The 17,049-nt window shown below is 44.0% G+C and overlaps 1 protein-coding gene across 1 annotated transcript in view; it reads right to left on the bottom strand.

Moving 5' to 3' along the window:
* Positions 1-264: 264 nt before the first annotated feature.
* RSPO3 (R-spondin 3) overlaps positions 265-17,049 on the bottom strand; it is a 62,707-nt gene continuing 45,922 nt past the window's right edge. Inside the window, exon 6 of the mRNA XM_087775608.1 lies at positions 265-1,317. Coding sequence (XP_087631734.1) covers positions 1,124-1,317 — 194 coding nt within the window. The 3' untranslated portion in view covers positions 265-1,123. The remainder of the gene's footprint in view (positions 1,318-17,049) is intronic.

Genomic DNA, 17,049 nt, shown 5'->3' on the forward strand with positions numbered 1-17,049 from the left:
CAAGGGGTTTGGTTTGTCCTCTGAACAGTGGAGATTTTCACCTCTGCTGTGTCAGATAGAAGAACTAGAACAAGAATTTAAGTCAAATTGGACAGAAGTTTGTAATTTCTATCCTTCAATAGATTTATCGTCATGGATAGCCTTTCACTAGATGCACGTTGTGGATGTAGGTTGTGTCCTCTTCTGTCTGTGAAGCTATGAAATTATTGTCTCCCCCAGTAGAAAAGGCGACACCATCACTGTGAAAAACACATACTTACATGATCTATTTTTCTGGTTTTTATTAACTCAACGTTGTCTCCTACAAATACGATTGGTCATTCACCAGAAGATTTGAAATGTAGACTTAAGTTACACATAGGTATAAAAAGCATAAAACAGCACACACGGTACCACTGTTTAAACCAGAAAACATTGTGTTGTCCCACAGATAAGAGCGCTATTCAAACTCAGCTTCGTTGCCTTCTGCCTCAGTGATTCAGTCTTCAAAGCTGGAGATGCTTCTGCTTCTTTTCCCTCAGCTTGTGAAGCCCTGCTGGCTTTCCCCTGGTGTTTCTCACCCGTGTCTGGAGCACGGACCAGGGAACCACAGGGCAATCCCATCCTGCTCCACCAGAGGTTATAAAACCTTGGGTTCCTACTGGCTCTTCAGAAACGTTTTCCTCCTTCTCTTAATATTTATGTACAATATATGAAGGGATACGATTTGCGTCTTAGATTTAGACATATCTCTTGCCTCATACTTAAACAATAACTTGAAAAATATTTTACAAAGAAAAAGAACATTGTTCATCTGAATGTCTTTCATTATTATATTGCTATATTTTATACCCTATTATTTATATATACAAAATTTCTTAATTGCCTTTTACAGATGCCTGGAAGCATATAATATAACAGTTTTAAAGTATCCCATTTTTAAACTTTTTTTTGTCTTGGCTCATGTCAATCTCTTTAATAAACTATGGTTGCTTGGAGAATATAGGAAGTATTTGGAATGTTGTTTAAAGTTTAATAATAACTGGTAGCATTGTCCATTTGCGGCCTGAACAGTTGGAGCACCTGTCAGGGCGATCTGGTAGAGATAGCAGCATCATAAGACTTAAACAATCATGGAGGGCTGTTAATGTGCAGTGTCGACGGGTGCCAGGTTCTGTTCTTTATTTGGGGCTTTTCTTTTCTTCGGCTGCGTTTTGTTGTTGTTTTCCCTCTGTTCTCGGTTTTGTCTTCGGGCTGCTCGCCCTTTGCTTTCCTGTCTTGACTCCTTGCTTTCATCTTTGTTGGACTTTTTTCTTTTCTCCTCCCTATTTTTTTTCCCTGAAAAAAAAATGATGGCACATTAGAAGATTTGCTCAGGCTGTTGCAGTTTCTGCCTGCTTCACTTTGCCATAGCCTGTAAAACTGGCCGTGGATTAGCACCTCCTGTTAGAAGCTGGACACTAGTACTAGTGTTTGGAAGTGTCCAACTCTTCATCAAACTACTAAATTCGGCCACTGGACTAGCACCTCCCATCAGTCTGACTCTAAGCAAAGGGCCGAGAACTCCCTGGGGAGCCCCGGTGCTTTAGAGCTGGTATAAATGTCTCACACACTCATAGCCTGTCTCCCACAGCCAGGGGCACAGCTCCATGTACTCCACCAAAACGCAGCTGGTTTGAGGACATCTATGGCTGAAGCCAGGTAGCATTAACTATCGACTGGTCTAAATTTATCTTGGGGTGGGACCCGGAGCGTATGGTGAGAGGAAATTAGCCATCATGTTACTCCCCTTCACTGCCAATGCTCAGCATATTTGTCTTTTAAAAATCCCTCTCCCCTCCCTTAACCCCCACCACACCCACATCCCAGGGGATTCTTGGTATCGCAACATGAATCCCACGACAAAGTGTCAACTCCAGCACAGCTACGTGACCCTCTTCAGACTAAAATAATGGTGTTCCAAGTCTAAAGTCAAGCTTTAGACCATTGTTACAAAATTAGGTATTCAAGTAATTTATTGCTTTAAATACAATAAGGTAAGGTAAGACGTTGAGGATTTTGTTACTGCTACAGACTTCTCCAATAAAGCTTCCCATCCCCTTAGGAATATTAAAACTTTTGTGTATTGGCTGTGGAGATGATACTGTATAATGCATTTATGCTTGGACATAAGGAAGAAATTCTTTATGCTGAATGTGGTGAGGCACTGGAACAGGTTGCCCAGAGAAGTTGCGGATGCCCCATCCCTGGAAGTGTTCAAGGTCAGGCTGGATGGGGCTTTAAGCAACCTGTTCTAGTGAAAGGTGTCCCTGCCCATGGCGGGGGGGTGGGGGGTGGACTAGCTGATCTTCAAAGGTCCCTTCCAACCCAAACCATTCTGTGATTCTATGATTCTATCCCTTCTGTTTGCTTTACAAACCAATGCAGGCATGACATTGAATCAAACTTGTATGTACACACAAGCCTAAAACAGATTAGATTTTCTTCTGTGTGGAACTGGTTCATCTACTGAGCTATGCAGCTGAAATTCACCTGTGGTTAGATGAATCCCAATGGTGTCTTCAAAAGCAACCTTGCTTCAGACTTTCATGATACAATGTCATACTGACATGTATGCCTCCTTACATGGAGAAATTTCTGGACAAGTATTGAAAAGCATCTGGCCAAACTCTGTTTTATGATGTCCTGGTAGTGATACTACTGAAAATAATCTATCCCTTTTTGTCACAGCAAAAATACTTTTTGCTTTTAAATATCAGCAGAGATAATCCAGGCTTTCCTACACCAACGTTAGGGGGTTTACACAAACCTGGCAACAGCTCTTGCTTTTGAGGGTGCTTGAATGCAGGGAACTGTGCCCATTCCAGACTCAAAACCAGAGCTGGGAGTTTTTGGTGCCTCGATGGGCTCTGTGGGAGTAGGACACCGTGGGGGAGTTGGTGCAGGGGCGGGGGCTTTGTTCTGAGAACAGATGACCATCCAAGGAGAAGCAGGTCAGATAAAGGGAGCGAGATTCAGAGGAGGTGATGAGAAGGCAGAAAGCAAGGAGTAAAACCAAGGTGTGAGCATGTGCTGTGTCCTGTTCTTGTTGTGTAGCTCTATGGGCTTATTTTACGGCTTCTCCATTCCTTACTATCACTGCCTGAGATTGAAGAGCAAGGGAAGGTTTAGATACAGATGTTAAGATACAGATGTTTAGATACAGATCTGCCTTTCTCATCTGTTGTTTCTGAAACATGCAGTAAAGCTTTAAATGTAAAATGGCTCCTCAAATTTTAGGCAACCAGTCAGAGATCACCCCACTCTATGCCCACATACCTGCAGAATCCCTCTCTGAATCTGAATTTGGCAATGCCATCTAAGACGCGCAGAGGTGAGCAGGGGAGACCTGCAGAACGGGCATGCGAGGATGAGCGAGAGCTACGGCCGCCGGGAGGGCTGGGAGAGTGCCATGCAGAAGTGAGCGTGCATCTTACCCAGCTGTAATGCTCTCTCTTACTAATGGATAATGACAGTATGGAATTTCGTTCCAGTGGTTTGTAAATACAGTTGGCCCAAGATGAAATGTTATTCGAATGGAAACTGTCCAGACATTCAGTGTTTGACATTGTTCACTTGGTGATTAGCCAAAATCCTTCAGCTGTGACTTCCTAGCCACAATTCTTTAAGTATGCTGGAATGACATTTAATGGTTTCCCGTTCAGTCATGGATCAGGATGTATGTATTTATATGTATGTGTGTGAATATACTAAGAATACACTATCTCTGTCTAGCTAGAGACTTATCTAGGCATGGCTTCACTGTTTCTGTTTTAATCAGACTAGTGTCATTATAAAGGACAAGCAAAACTGATCTCTGGAAAGTACTTAAAACTCAGTCCTAATTCTCTTCTGCTCTGAGGATAACTAGTTTGGAGTCCTCAGTGCAATATTTATACACAGTTTAATGCCATCATCTCCATGCTGTTGCCATTTGTGAAAAGATCTGCCCTCTAGACCTGTGCTGTTCTGGTAATGAAATAAAGCACAGAAAGGGTCATCTTTGCTGGCTGTTTAGCTCCTTTCACCACTATTTTAAAAAGTGTGAGTTTTTATATGACAGTATGTTATTTCCAGTCAGTCCTTGGTTCAGTTCAGACACAGGGGAAGATTCTACCCGCAGTTATCCGCTAGCATTGGGGTGTAGCTGGAGCCACATTCTTGCATGCATCTCTCTCCCTGTTCATATCCCTGCTCTCTTCTTCCCAGAGACTTGTTCCTGAATATTTTGTCCTCTTACTACTACTTGCTGAAGCCCACTTCGTAACAGCACATTGAACTGGACGCCAGGAGTTTGGAAATTCGTTGGAAATCTGGGCATTTGGCTATCTGTGAAATGAAAAGCGCAAAAAATGACATGGGCCATTATGTTTACAAGTTCATCTCTGAACTACTTTGCATTTGAAGAAGGAAAGGCAAGAGCAGCATTAAAACGGAAGCTCATCAAAGGCATAAACGATGCAGTAAGTGATGTAACTTAGAAGAAAAAGATTCTCCCCAAATTTCCACCTCCCTTGCGAAGGATGGTGTGGTTAGAAGATCCCCCTGCCTTTGAGCACGCGACGTGTGCCGCGTCCGTCCGTCCGTGCGTCTGTCAGCGCCCGTGTCTGCGCTACGCCGCGGGCGCGGGGGGGGGCGCGGTGCCGGTGCCGCCCGCAGGGGGGCGCCGCGGTGCCGCGCCGGGCCCGGCGGCGCGCGGGAGGCCCCCGGCGGCCGGGGGGGGGGAAGCGGGTCCCCGCGGGGGGAGGCTTCCCCCTCTCTGCCCCCCGCCTGTGGGGTTTGGAGGGGTTAGGGACGAGTGTGTCCCGTCCAGGCCCCTTCCTCCGCCTTGTGCCTGCTGCTCTAGCGTCTGCCTTTGCTTTATGCGGCGTACGCGATGAACTTTTTTTAGTATGCCGGGAAGAGGAGGTAAAAACCAAAAAGGCAGCGTGTTGTGCCACGCCATGGGAACATCGCGCTTTCTCCTAGTGGGTTACAGAATTCTCTTACAGTGATGCGCTAACGCTACTACCGTTTTTGTCTTCTTATGGATGCAATAAAACCTTTCAAAACTAAAAAAAAAAAAAAAAAAAAGAAAAGAAAAAAGAGGGTAAGTCTTTTTAAATAGGAGATAGTAAAATATTTTCCAAAAGAAAGTGTTGCTCATGAAGATGTGGATTCACGGGATTCTAATGGTCCTGTGAAGTAATTATTTGGCATTAAAATAGATTTTATTCCAGAACTGAAACTTCATACAGCCACATGTACGGGAGGAGTTAGTCTGTAGGCACTGCCCAGTGAATTTTCTTGTAGATAGAGGGTACTTTACTACTTTTAATAATACCAACTTTGTATATTGAAGAAAATCTACAGACGTGCTATAATTCTGAGAAGTGCAGTAGTTCAAATTAAACGCAGACATGAAACTAATTCAGAGAACAATATAATTACATGTCAAATCAGCTTAAAGCTGCTGAGTTCTCGTAAATCTAATTTATAGCCCCTGGTCGAAGAAATCCCTGCGTCTCTATTTATGCAATCCATGTCTGAATAAATCTTTCAGTATGCAAGCCAGAGTATTTCAGAGAAGTCTTTGCGTTATTGCATCAGATGTGGTGTTTTCACTAGACCTATAGCCGTATTTTATGGAGTAAAGGGATGAAGGGTTGGTGATGACTTAGGAGAACTCGGTACTTAAGAGTACCATGTGAGGGAGAGTTACTTACTGAAAAAAATCACAGCTGACGTGGATTAACTACCGCAGGTTCCGGATTTCATCTACTGTAGGCATTATCACTTAGTCCCACCCTATTATATTCAGCTGTAATTACTACAGGACACTCAGAGCAGCATATTTGTTCACTTCTCCCTTCCATGGGCACTGAAACCCCAAACCACCATAGGAAAGCATAAAATCTGGTTGTGCAAACTCCTTCGCTTGGGGTGGGGGGGGCGGGGTGTCACAGGGAAGGTCTCATGGAAACCCCAGAGGGATGAGAATCTGGCGTCAGGCATTTGGGATGATTGTATTTCTTTTGGAGAAATCACTCCCACAAAGAAATTTACCCTGGGAGAGCAGAAAGGGCAAGAGGAGTCACTGAACTGCGCCTGGTGGGGTTGCAGGCACTGACATAACAGGCCCCTATCTGGGAGGGTCCTGGCTCTTCTACTGTGCATGTCACCACGGACCACAAAATAAGCTGAAGAGCTATAATAAAAGACCACAAGCCACAGCTGTAACGTGCCACAGTGTTCTTTCACACCCCTCACAGCCTCGGCTGACCTCTCTGCACTTTCCCAGCTACTGGAGCACTGTCAGCACCGGTGCTCCAGCACCAGTGCTCCAACACCTCCGTACCCCACGAGGTACAGGGACAAAACTTGGGTGCTAAGTGCCACCACTCTGTGTTGCCCTCCTTCCCGGCTACCCACACCCTTCTCAGAGACTTTTTTTAGCCCTCTTAGACTATAAGTCTGTCACCCTTTCCTTATAACGCAACCTGGACAACAGCAGCATGACAACCCAGAAGAAGCCGTGCCGAGCAAAGATACCAGTAAGACAAGCATGCCCCAGGCTCTCAAACCACTTACTACAGCTCTGTCTACAATACAGTCATGTCGTATTATGCAAATGAGTAGATCACTCTCATTTTCAAGAAAAGTGACACATGTTTTTCTGGAACACAGGCTGTAGCATGTACTCACGCTGCTTGCCAAGATAACAAGCCTCCCAATGCCCAACTGCCCAGTGATACAAAGGACATTCCTTTCATTCACAAGCCATTCGTGGCTGATTCATCTGGTACGTCCTTCTGAAGTTTAAACAGCATAACGCTCTTATCAGCAATCATTGTTTTCCTAGTTATAGTGGCCCCATTTTATAATGGCTAGATTTTCAGGTGACCAGAATGGTGAGGGTCAACAACTTCAGAATTACCTAGGTACTACACTCGCTCAGTGCATTTCTTTCTCTTGAAGGTGCACCAACTGCTGAAGTGATTCTGGGTAAAAATTTTAAAGGAGCTAAGGTCCAAAGGCATTCAAGTAGCAATTAATTTGGCCAAACATAGGTTCTCCTGCTGTTGAGATGCATGAGAACAGCCTACCTGACTTCCACATACCAGTCCAGGTGGATACAGGTCTTAAAGACATGTGCCATATCCACAGTCCTATGGGGTGATCTTAGATAACCCAAGATACCTCAAAAGATATTGACACTTATGGTTGAGCAACTGCATTAGGGGACTTAGTGACTAACTTATGTGCCTTTCTCCTCTTGAAAATGGAAATACATCTCTAGGTGCAGACTCTAGGTGATGTTGGAGCCTGAGACCTACAGTAGTCTTTCCATGAGATTTGGGGTCCTTGATCTTCATTTGCCTCTGAAAATAGGATCTGGACTACTAAATTGCATTCACTTGGAAAATGTTTTTATTTATGTCGTGTGTTCTAGCCTGTCCTTGCAATAAAAGGGCAATGCTGAGGGAGGCACGTCTGGGGGAATGAGAACATTGTGTCTAAACGCAGGAATAGATCAGGCCTGCACAACAGCCATTTGCATAAAGCAAGCAGAGAGGAAAGAGGAGGCTGAGCAGGTCAGCTCTGCTGAGGCAGGAGAGGTCAGGCTTTGCTGCTGTAGCAGATAAAGAGCAAGTGGTATCCCATTAGGTGTATGGGAAGTAGGAAGGGATCATTTCTTCCATGGGCTGCTTGGGAAATGACACTCCTACACTCATGAGCTCATAAGTAAGGCTTATGGAAAGTCCCTGGCTTAACTATCTTGTGATGACCTCTTTGCAATAGAAATGGGTTGGATCTGCCTTTCCTGTGCCATAGAAAAGACATTGCCAGTGCCTGAAAATACAAGAATATCCTCCAGTCAAAGAAGCAGCCAGAGGAGGAGGATTTCTATGATGAGTTCTGTTTACTGTTTGTGGAGACATTTACTGCTGTCTCTTCAAACCAGAGCCTGTGGGGATTTATTTCCTTTGCACTTGTCTGTTGGGACTAAGGGAATTTGTTAGCAGCCTTGTTTTAATCAGGACTAATGTTGTGCTAACAACAGCAATTTTATAATTACATAACAGTTTTCATCTTATAAGATCCTGCAGCTTATAAACTTCGAACACAGCTTCCAAAGAGAAGAAAGCAAAGTCTATTTAGGAGAGCAGAAAACCACTCCGCATTGCTTAGGACGGGAAGTGACACACACCATGCTGGTATTTAGGAAAGTGGCGTTTTCTTGCTGAGCTTGCTTTGAGATTTTTAATAATGGCTTCTGAGTGGGATTTAATTTTTACAGCTCTCCTAAGAGTTGCAAAAAGGTAGGTGGGTGTCCAAGTCCACTGTACATGCCTCTTTTAAGAATAACGGAATCAGATGCCAATACAAAGATTGGCAATAGCAGCGATTGGTACCAAAAAACCTTACCCTGTTGTTAGAGCATCAGGATATTGGCAGAAATTGATAATAGTTTGTTCTCCTTTTAGGCACCAATAATCTAAGCCCTCCCATTAGCCCAGATTGGGGTCATAAATATAGTCCTTTTTAGAGACTTAGTTCATCTGGTGCAGGCTTTTGAGCAAACCAGAAATAAAAATGTGATGCTGCATTATGTCAGAGCTGCATGTTTAGTCTGCCTCTCTAGAAATAATCAAGAAAAGTTATACATGATAAGAGACAGATGCTAGCGCCTCAGCAGACATTTGAACTCTTTCTAGTACAATAGTAAAAAGGAGAAAATACCCAAAGAAACTTGTTTCTTTAGCACTCAAATTTGTACTCGGAGTGCTCTGAAGGGAGGAATAAATGCGAGAAGCCGTTTTCCTTGGCTTTACTTAAACCAATTGCATTAATGTAACCTGCCAATTCAGAAGATACTCCTATGACCCCAATGTTTGAATGCATCCGTAAGAATGCCTTTTTCCCTAAACGACCACGGCTTGGAGCTGGGCTATACTGATGATTGAATATGGATCCTGGAGGGGATTTGTGAGTGCCAACTAATGCTTGGGCGAGGCCAGCAGTTCTGCCTCGGTGCTAGACGCCAGGGCCAGGGAACCTGGGCATCTTCCACCGTTTCATTTGCTGGTATAGGTGCAGCTACACGCTCCCCCTGGAGCCCCCTCCTTACATCTCCTTAAGTTTCCCGATGTGCCAGGAAGGTGAAGGAAGATGAGGAGTCAACAGGATGCACCTCTGGCCCCGCTCTGCACGGTTCACTTGTCCCCTCCGCTCTAAGCTCAGTTTGTTTGCGTTCCCGCCTGGGGTGACACCTGTGCTGACAGGTAGACGGGAGCCCGTGCGTGTCCCACAGGTAACCCAGGCCAGCCTGACGGATGGATCAGCCAGTCGGCAGTAGCTGACACGCAGGGGGGTGGCAGCCCCTGACGGATCTACTCAGCAAAACCATCAGCCCAGAGCCAGGGTGCTATTACTTAAATTCACCAGAGGCCCGATTCTGCCCTCTCTTGTACTTGCTCAAACACATGGAGGTCACCAAGGTTGTCCTCTGGTGTACATGAAGGGAGAATTTGCTTTCAAGGATACTTCTCAAAACAAGGTGTTGAAAAACGGATGTTTCTTTCTGTTTTGTGTCTCCAATGTGTGTGTACTATTTCAGCTGGCCAAAGCATTGATCTTCCTCTCTCTGGGTAGTGCCGATATTTCCAAATACATTTTCATCCTGATTAAAATGACAGGTCAGGTTTCTAAGTTTCATACAGATCAGGGACTCCAAAGGTCCCCTTTCAAAAAGTGTGACATGACACATCACTTTGGCCATCTCCATATGTTTCTGAAGAGTTTTTCTCACCTACTCAGAGGATACCTGGCGGTTCACCAGGTAGAGAGCAGCTTGCGGAGAAGGGGATTGGGATGACCAAGACTCTTGGACTGCCCCTGAAAAAGGCTCAGGAAATTTTTATGCCGAAGTGATTCAGGGCTTAGTCCTAGGAAGTTCTGGGAGCTCGGGTGACTAAGATGCTGTCAAAGGGATCTCAGGTTTTCAGGCTCTGGAGTCCTTGTCAGCCTGCCAGGTGGGTTTCCAAGGGCCAACCCAATGGACAAGCTGGCAGGATACTAGGCAGAAACCTAACACAAAGGCAAAGTTGTTTCAAAACCTGCCTACTTTCCACTGGCTTCATTGAAATCAGCAAGTTTCTGGGAAATGTGATGACTTTGGTAATCTGGTATTTTCCATTCCTTTGGAAAATTCAGGCCTATAAAATATTAAAAAAAGTTTTCTAAGTAGGGGTCATGGAGGATGTGCATGAAAAAAACTTGAATGCAAATATTTTAACATTGCCCGTAAGTCTTCAATTTAAAATGAATCACAGATCGAAATTGTCCATGTAAATTTTATCCAGGCTGTCTTGTCTTCTTTTTTTCTTTCCAAGAATGTGATAAGTTTATTCTTTTTAAATCCCTCTGGGAATGAACTGTGCATTTAGAGCTGTTTGTAGTAACACAGGCTTTGCACACTGAAGTGAGCAGCCGACTTTATGAGTAGCTTGAAGTGGAATGTGAAGAATGAGTATGCCATGTGACGGTGCATCACTGGAGTCTGCTTCACTTAGTATACTTCACAAACTGACCGCCACACCATTTAGACCGGATACGAACAAGGTTGGATGGCCCAAAGGTTAGAGGACATCCAGCCCCCACTGAGATAAGAAAGCAGCCTCATGGCCGAGGGCACCACCAAGTGCTAAGGAAAGTCTGCAACCCAACCAGGAGATCTGGCCTCTGTCCTGTCTAGCACCATTCCTATCAGCAGTATACAACGGCAGCTCAGCAAAACTTGCTATAGGAATGTTTTATTTTTCTGCTTCGTGCTTGGCTGGTGTCTTAAGAGTGCTACAGCAATGCTGGTAAATTGGTCGCAATCCTAGGCTTTACATTTCCAGGTGTTCCTGTGGGGTATGTGTGGCTCATATGGCGGGGCTGGTTACAGGAGCCAAATTATAGGGCTGCAAAAAGGTTCTAGGGAACCCGAAGCAAAAGTTCAGTGAGTGATATTTTCTGTACTACAATGTATTGCAAGTCAGGACCTTCTCTAGCCTCTGAAAACTGGGACTGTGCAGTCTCTCTTTGCAGCTGCCTCCTGCCTCCAGATGAAGCAGCCCACTGTACACTAGTCAACTAATATGTTCATGCTTCTCTTTAAAACTGAGTAACTAATCACTTTCCTGCCTGCTCCAAGAACTTTCATGTTAGTCAAAAAGAGAAACTACTCACTATCTCTACAAATCTGAGCATCACCTGCTTTTTCTGGCAACTTCTTAGGCACTATTCTGTAACACCTGAGACCAACCCTGTAAAACCAATAATATTTTGCAAGGGTCTGGTATGACATGCTCAGAAATACTTTATAGACTGTCATACAGAAGTGCAGAAATCTCTGGGGCAAGAAAACAGCAAACAGTTAGTGCATACATACTGTAGTAAGATACTAAAAGGAGCAGGATGCTTTGTCCAAAGAATCCAGAGCAAATAGACCCTTACCCCAACCTCAGCCATAAACTCTAAGAAGGTACTTAAAATTGTTCATGTGCTTTTGAAAATGTTACCCAAGATGTCTCTATGTCCGGGAAGTTAATTTATGTTCTCGGAGAAAGTGAGTTGCTTTCAGTTAGAAAACAGAGGTTCCATCAACCTTAAATGTGAATATGCCCTGTAGTATTCAGAGGGATTCACAAAGACTCTTCCATCTCCATATTGCATCTTCCTTTGTGTCACATTTAAACTTAAGAGATTTATCTATCGTAGCTTTAGTTTGATTTAAGACCACTAGGAAAAAAGTACAGCAACATAAAATAGACTGCAGCTGGGAATGTGATCCTTCATCTCAGTGATGAACCTTTTTTTTCTTTATAATACAGTCTTCATATGACTTCCTCATGTTCCACAACTGTAAAATGGAGATGACAGTTCCTTAATTTTGGTAAGTGCTTTGGGATCTATGGATGAAAACAACTACTGGTGCAAGTCAGAGCCACTGAAGTGGACAGAGAGACTCCTCCTTACTTCAGTTAATGTTTTGAAGCACCAAACATCGTGCTTCAATCAAACAGAGAGCTCAGGATCCTTCTTTACAGAGTACCATTTCCTTGCTCATGCTTAAAGGTAGCAGGGGCTGGATCACCCACTGGCATTCCCTCCCACCACCCACATCCGTACAAGAAATAAAGTCAGTTCATCTGGATTTAAACTAAATCCTTTTGGTTTAGCAATGCACATTTCTACTTAAGCAATAAACATCTGTCGTCTGCCATTCATTAATATTAATTATAAATGGTCACTAGCTCATGGGATCCAAGTCCACCAGCTGAGATTTTTCCAACTCTGACCTTGTTAGGATTTGTATAAAAAGTGTTCAGAAGGGTCCTTCGAAGCTCGAAGCCAACAATAAATGCAATTTGCAGAGTACAGCGTTTAGATTATGCACTTAGAACAAGGGCGGTCAGAAAGGGTGATGGGGAGCGGGGGAGGGAGGGAAGGAGAGAGTACAGAGCCTGAAACAGCGTTCCTTTAAATGCTTAAGAGTTTTAGACCTTTCTGCAGGCTAATAACAGGGAGAGGCACTGTCCATAATGAAACTGGCTCATCCATTAAACATTACTGTAAATGAAAGGTTGCGTGAATTAAAGGTTGTTCATCTCATGTTTCAGGAATGTAGCTGTGTTTCATGTCTGAAGCCTGTTTTCCTTTTAAACAGAGTTCTTCAGATGACAAATGAGAGAGAGAATTTCGGAAAGCAAATGGGCAGAAGTAAATACATGCTTAAGAACAAAGCAGAGACATAACTGTAGCCGTAAATCTTTCTACTGGGGCTACTGTTTGCCGTGGATATTGGGGAGGATTAGATTAGAATTGAGAAATTTCATTACTGGGTCATTTTGCTTGTAAACCAAAAAACAATAGAAAAATCCCCACAGTTGACCGTTAAATTCTAGCTTAAATATCACCTGTATATGTGTCACTCATGGACTGCTGGTTAATTCTTTTGCTATCATTTTGGATTTCAAGAAACTAAAAATAGAAAGTTTAGGAAATGCTTTTTCTGAACTTTACATGGCCACTGCATCTTTAACTGATAAATGTCTATTTTTTTCTTTAATTTCTTGCCACTGCAAAATTGCTTCAATAAAAATTACTGAAAAACAATATTTGTTTGCATCAGTCCTTAAAATTAGCTTATTCTTTTCAGGCCTAAGCATACGGCAGTTTTACCCTCATGGGCCACATCTTCATCTGCTCTTAAAGTATGTATAACTTCATTGGCAGAGAGTTGCTAGCTTATATCTCTGGTGAATTAGTGTAACAGGTTCACTGAAATTTTCTGTAAGAATATCCAGCCCTATACTCTTCCTATAACAATGATTCAAAGCTGATGAATGCAAAGAGGAACACGAACAGATATCTCAGCAACACAAATGACTGAACTGGACAAAATGAAAGGAAAGTTGGTTTCAGTTCCTTGACTCAGGCCCAAATAAAAGTCTGAGCTTGGTAAAGACAGCAGGAGGCCTTATATCGATATCAATGGACAGAGATACTTGGATTTGTGCTCTGTAAATGTGCAGTACACTGTCTTTCTGTGGAAGTCTTACAGAAGGCAACAGGCAAGAAAAAATTTTGTGGAAATTTTGTAGCAATTTTAGAAATGCTTATCAAAGCGTTATCTGGTCCCTTACTAGGCAATGAGGCTGAACTACTATACTTAAACTGTCTCTGATGGATGTTTGTCTAACCTCCTTAAAAATCTCCCATGATGGAGATTCCCACAACCTCTCTCCTGATCTTTACTATCTCTGATAATAACATTGGATGTTATCGTCTCATTGGGAATGCTCTGAAGCTCCCTTGGACCTTTATAAAGGAAAGCTATGGCAGTGAGTGTTTTCTTTTTCAAAGTTATGAGGTGGGAAGAGAGCTGGGAGGTGGCAGCCTAAGCAGACCAAAGGCTACATCAGGTGTCAGAGCTGGCAGGAAGAGTGAGCTGAGAAGAGACGAGGAGACTGGAGATGCAGAGACCTGGGTGGGGAAAAGCAAACAGAGCTGCCTGGGTGGGGAAGAACAGACAAACATCCAGTAAGATGAGGAGAAACAGCAGCCAAAAAGTGCTTCTTTGTTTTCACTTTGTTACAAAGGAATGCTGAAAATCCCTTCTTTACGGCTAGATCCAAAGTACTCTGAAGTCAATGGGATTTCAGTGGGTCTTGGATCGGGCCCTTTAAAAGAAGGGCAGCTATAATACAATAGTGAATGAGTGCCATTGCTGTCCATGACTGGCAGTGTTATAACAGCATTGCTATACATGGAAGTGTTCCACAGCCCGGGATTTAGCTGATTAAACAGTGCTGCTTGTGTCACCATTAGACTTGAAACATCCACTGCCTGATTTACTCTGTAGCTCACATACCCCAAATGTTTTGCATTCTTGGACTAAATTTGATAGATGTACTAGCAAACTCCTCTCTTGCATTTGTTCTTCTTTCCGGGGCACACAGGGCAAAATAGTGAGGGGTTTAGATCTCCAGGTGGCAAGGGCTGGGGGAGCCCTGCTGTCAGCAGCCACTTCCCTTTGCCTTTACTTTGTGTTAATATTGCCCAAAGGTGAGAAAACAGCTTGCTGTGGTCTTCTGGAGAATCAAGAGAAAGAAGTTGTCAAGATGTCTTGCTGTGGCATGCAGCCTGGAAGAGGCTCGTTTCCTCTTCCAGCTGTGACAAACATGTCCCTCCCTCAGAAAGAGCTCCTTAAAGCACTAGAAGTTAGGGCAAGGACTTTGGAAGCATCGACTGCAAGAAGTGATAGAAAGACCAGTGTGGAAAGAAAGACGAGTATGTGAGGACGTGCAGGCAGAGCAAGGAAATGACGTGGGGTAAGAGAAAACGATACTCTGCTCTTTTGCACATGGTCTCTGCCCTGCGCTGAGAGGGGAGAGAAGGCACGGTTTCCTATTTGTCTCTCCCTGAAACTCAACAATGTGAAGTCACTGAAGGTGAAGGTGCCATGAATAAATAAAATACAGCTGTACTAGGGAAAAAGGCCAGAGACCAGGCAGACCCCTGCGTGTCTGCACAGCATAACTGGTAGTTTGGGTTAGGACTCTGTTTGACCTGCAACAGCCGTCCCTCTTCCCCAGTCAAGTCTGCTACAGATGGAATAGCCCCAGCTAGTTTGGATGCAAGCCAGAAGGTGGCCCTTGGCCTTGTGGCCAAGGAGCAGACCTTTGCCTGCTTTTCTTTAGCAGTATAGACATAGCTGCGGATTTTACCTTCTAAAGCTGGAGCTGCTCCTCTCAATCCCAAACATTTTTATTCAAGAGGGAAGATTTTTAGGCAGGTGCTGGAAATTTGGTGCTGAACGAATACCTGATGGGCACTTTGGAAGGGGCAGGAAGAGGGGTTTGTGAGAAGTTTGTATTCCCTCCTGTTTTTCCTACAGAGCTCAGGCATCTACAAGATAGTCAGCCAGCCAATCAATTCTGGAGCACAAGGAGGCACCAGAAGGGAAGATCAGAAAGAGAAAAAGAGATGATTTCTATCCCTTATTTGGTTTAGTGATCTGAGGAGAACAGCTCTCACATCGTTCACATTTTAACAGAAGAATGCAATCAGCTTTTTTCTGATTCACTTCCCTTATGGGAGCAATTGACCACACGCTGCTTTCTCAGCTTTGACACCATTCCTGTTAATACAAGGTTGATGCTGTTTACCAGCAGCAGCCTGTCCAGCACATTTTTTATAGCATGCTCCAGAGGACCTCAGGGCAGCTGAGCAACCTCCCCTCTGCTCCCAGGCCCCCCAGGACAGGGAGGAGGTGGAAGGTGGCAAGAGAGGAGCTGGCAACAGGAGAGGAGAACATCTCTCAAGGAGCACAGAGACAGCGTCGGCCCAGCACCCTGCAAGGCTAAAACCAATCTTGATACGTGAGGGCCTGACAGGTTGGTGTATAGCCGTAGCCATTTTCAGCCTTACTGTTCATCGAGATGCATATTATTCAGAGAATACAACTGTGGCACGGTGCACATGTACACGTTGCGTGCATACATGTATAGTACCATATGGGCAGAGGCACACAGCGTGTATGTATTACCTGCTTGCACGGTTGATACATGTCTGTCAGAACTGGGAGGTATGATAAGAATTTAATGTTCACACTAACACAAACAAAATAAACATACTTGTAGCAAAAAACAATAGTACTGTTAATTAGTTCAGATTTGAAGGTCTCAGTTTGCTGGTAGTAACCTAATAAGACTTTCAAAACTGCCTGTGATTAAATTTCAAAAATGCTATGATTAAAGTTTAAAAATGGCCTTTTTCCAAACTTTTTAGCCCTTGAATCGTAGAGCCAGTACTTCCTCTACTACTAGCTATTTTGGGTTCACAAATGGCTCTGACTCATATCGGTCCCGTTTTTCCCCTCTCAACCTTTCTCACCCAGATCGCTTTTCTAGATCACACCCCTGTCTGCTGGCCCGCAGCGGTGGGCAGCCCTGTGCTGTCCCTGCCCTGCCTTGCTCAAGGTATCCCCAGGACACCATTTCACTTCATGTTGCAACTAGCGGATTCCCAGTCTCAACAGCCTCACTCTTGGAGGCTGGAAATGTGTTAAAGTTAAAGAGTCAAAACCCCTGCAAGGAAAGGAAATGAGAGGTCCTCTTGGCAGCACCAAACAGAAAATAAACAACCAAACTCTTCACAAGACAGACTCCTCAATTATAGTAACTCAAGCTCGCAGAGGACAGAGTTATGACCCATTGGCGTATGCAGTATGTAAACACAGGGATGCAGTAATTAGCTTTGTGTTCATTTTGAGGCTTCAGAAGTCCTGTGACCTGCCATGGAGTAAGGTCATTAACCATAACCACACGAGTGACCTTCACACAGGACACCCCATCTCTCACAGTTACACGAGCGAACTGTGCACTGTGATGTCTCCCCGGCTCACATGCTCCAGCCCTCTTGTTTTAAATGCCACTGAGCTATACATGAGGGAGAGGATGTGACTTTTGGGATGAGCTGTGATTGGAATATCTTACT

The sequence above is a fragment of the Nipponia nippon genome, unplaced genomic scaffold (genome assembly GCF_047370975.1).
Source record: "Nipponia nippon isolate SJK-2023a ecotype South Korea unplaced genomic scaffold, ASM4737097v1 scaffold_4, whole genome shotgun sequence".
Classification (NCBI taxonomy): Eukaryota; Metazoa; Chordata; class Aves; order Pelecaniformes; family Threskiornithidae; genus Nipponia; species Nipponia nippon.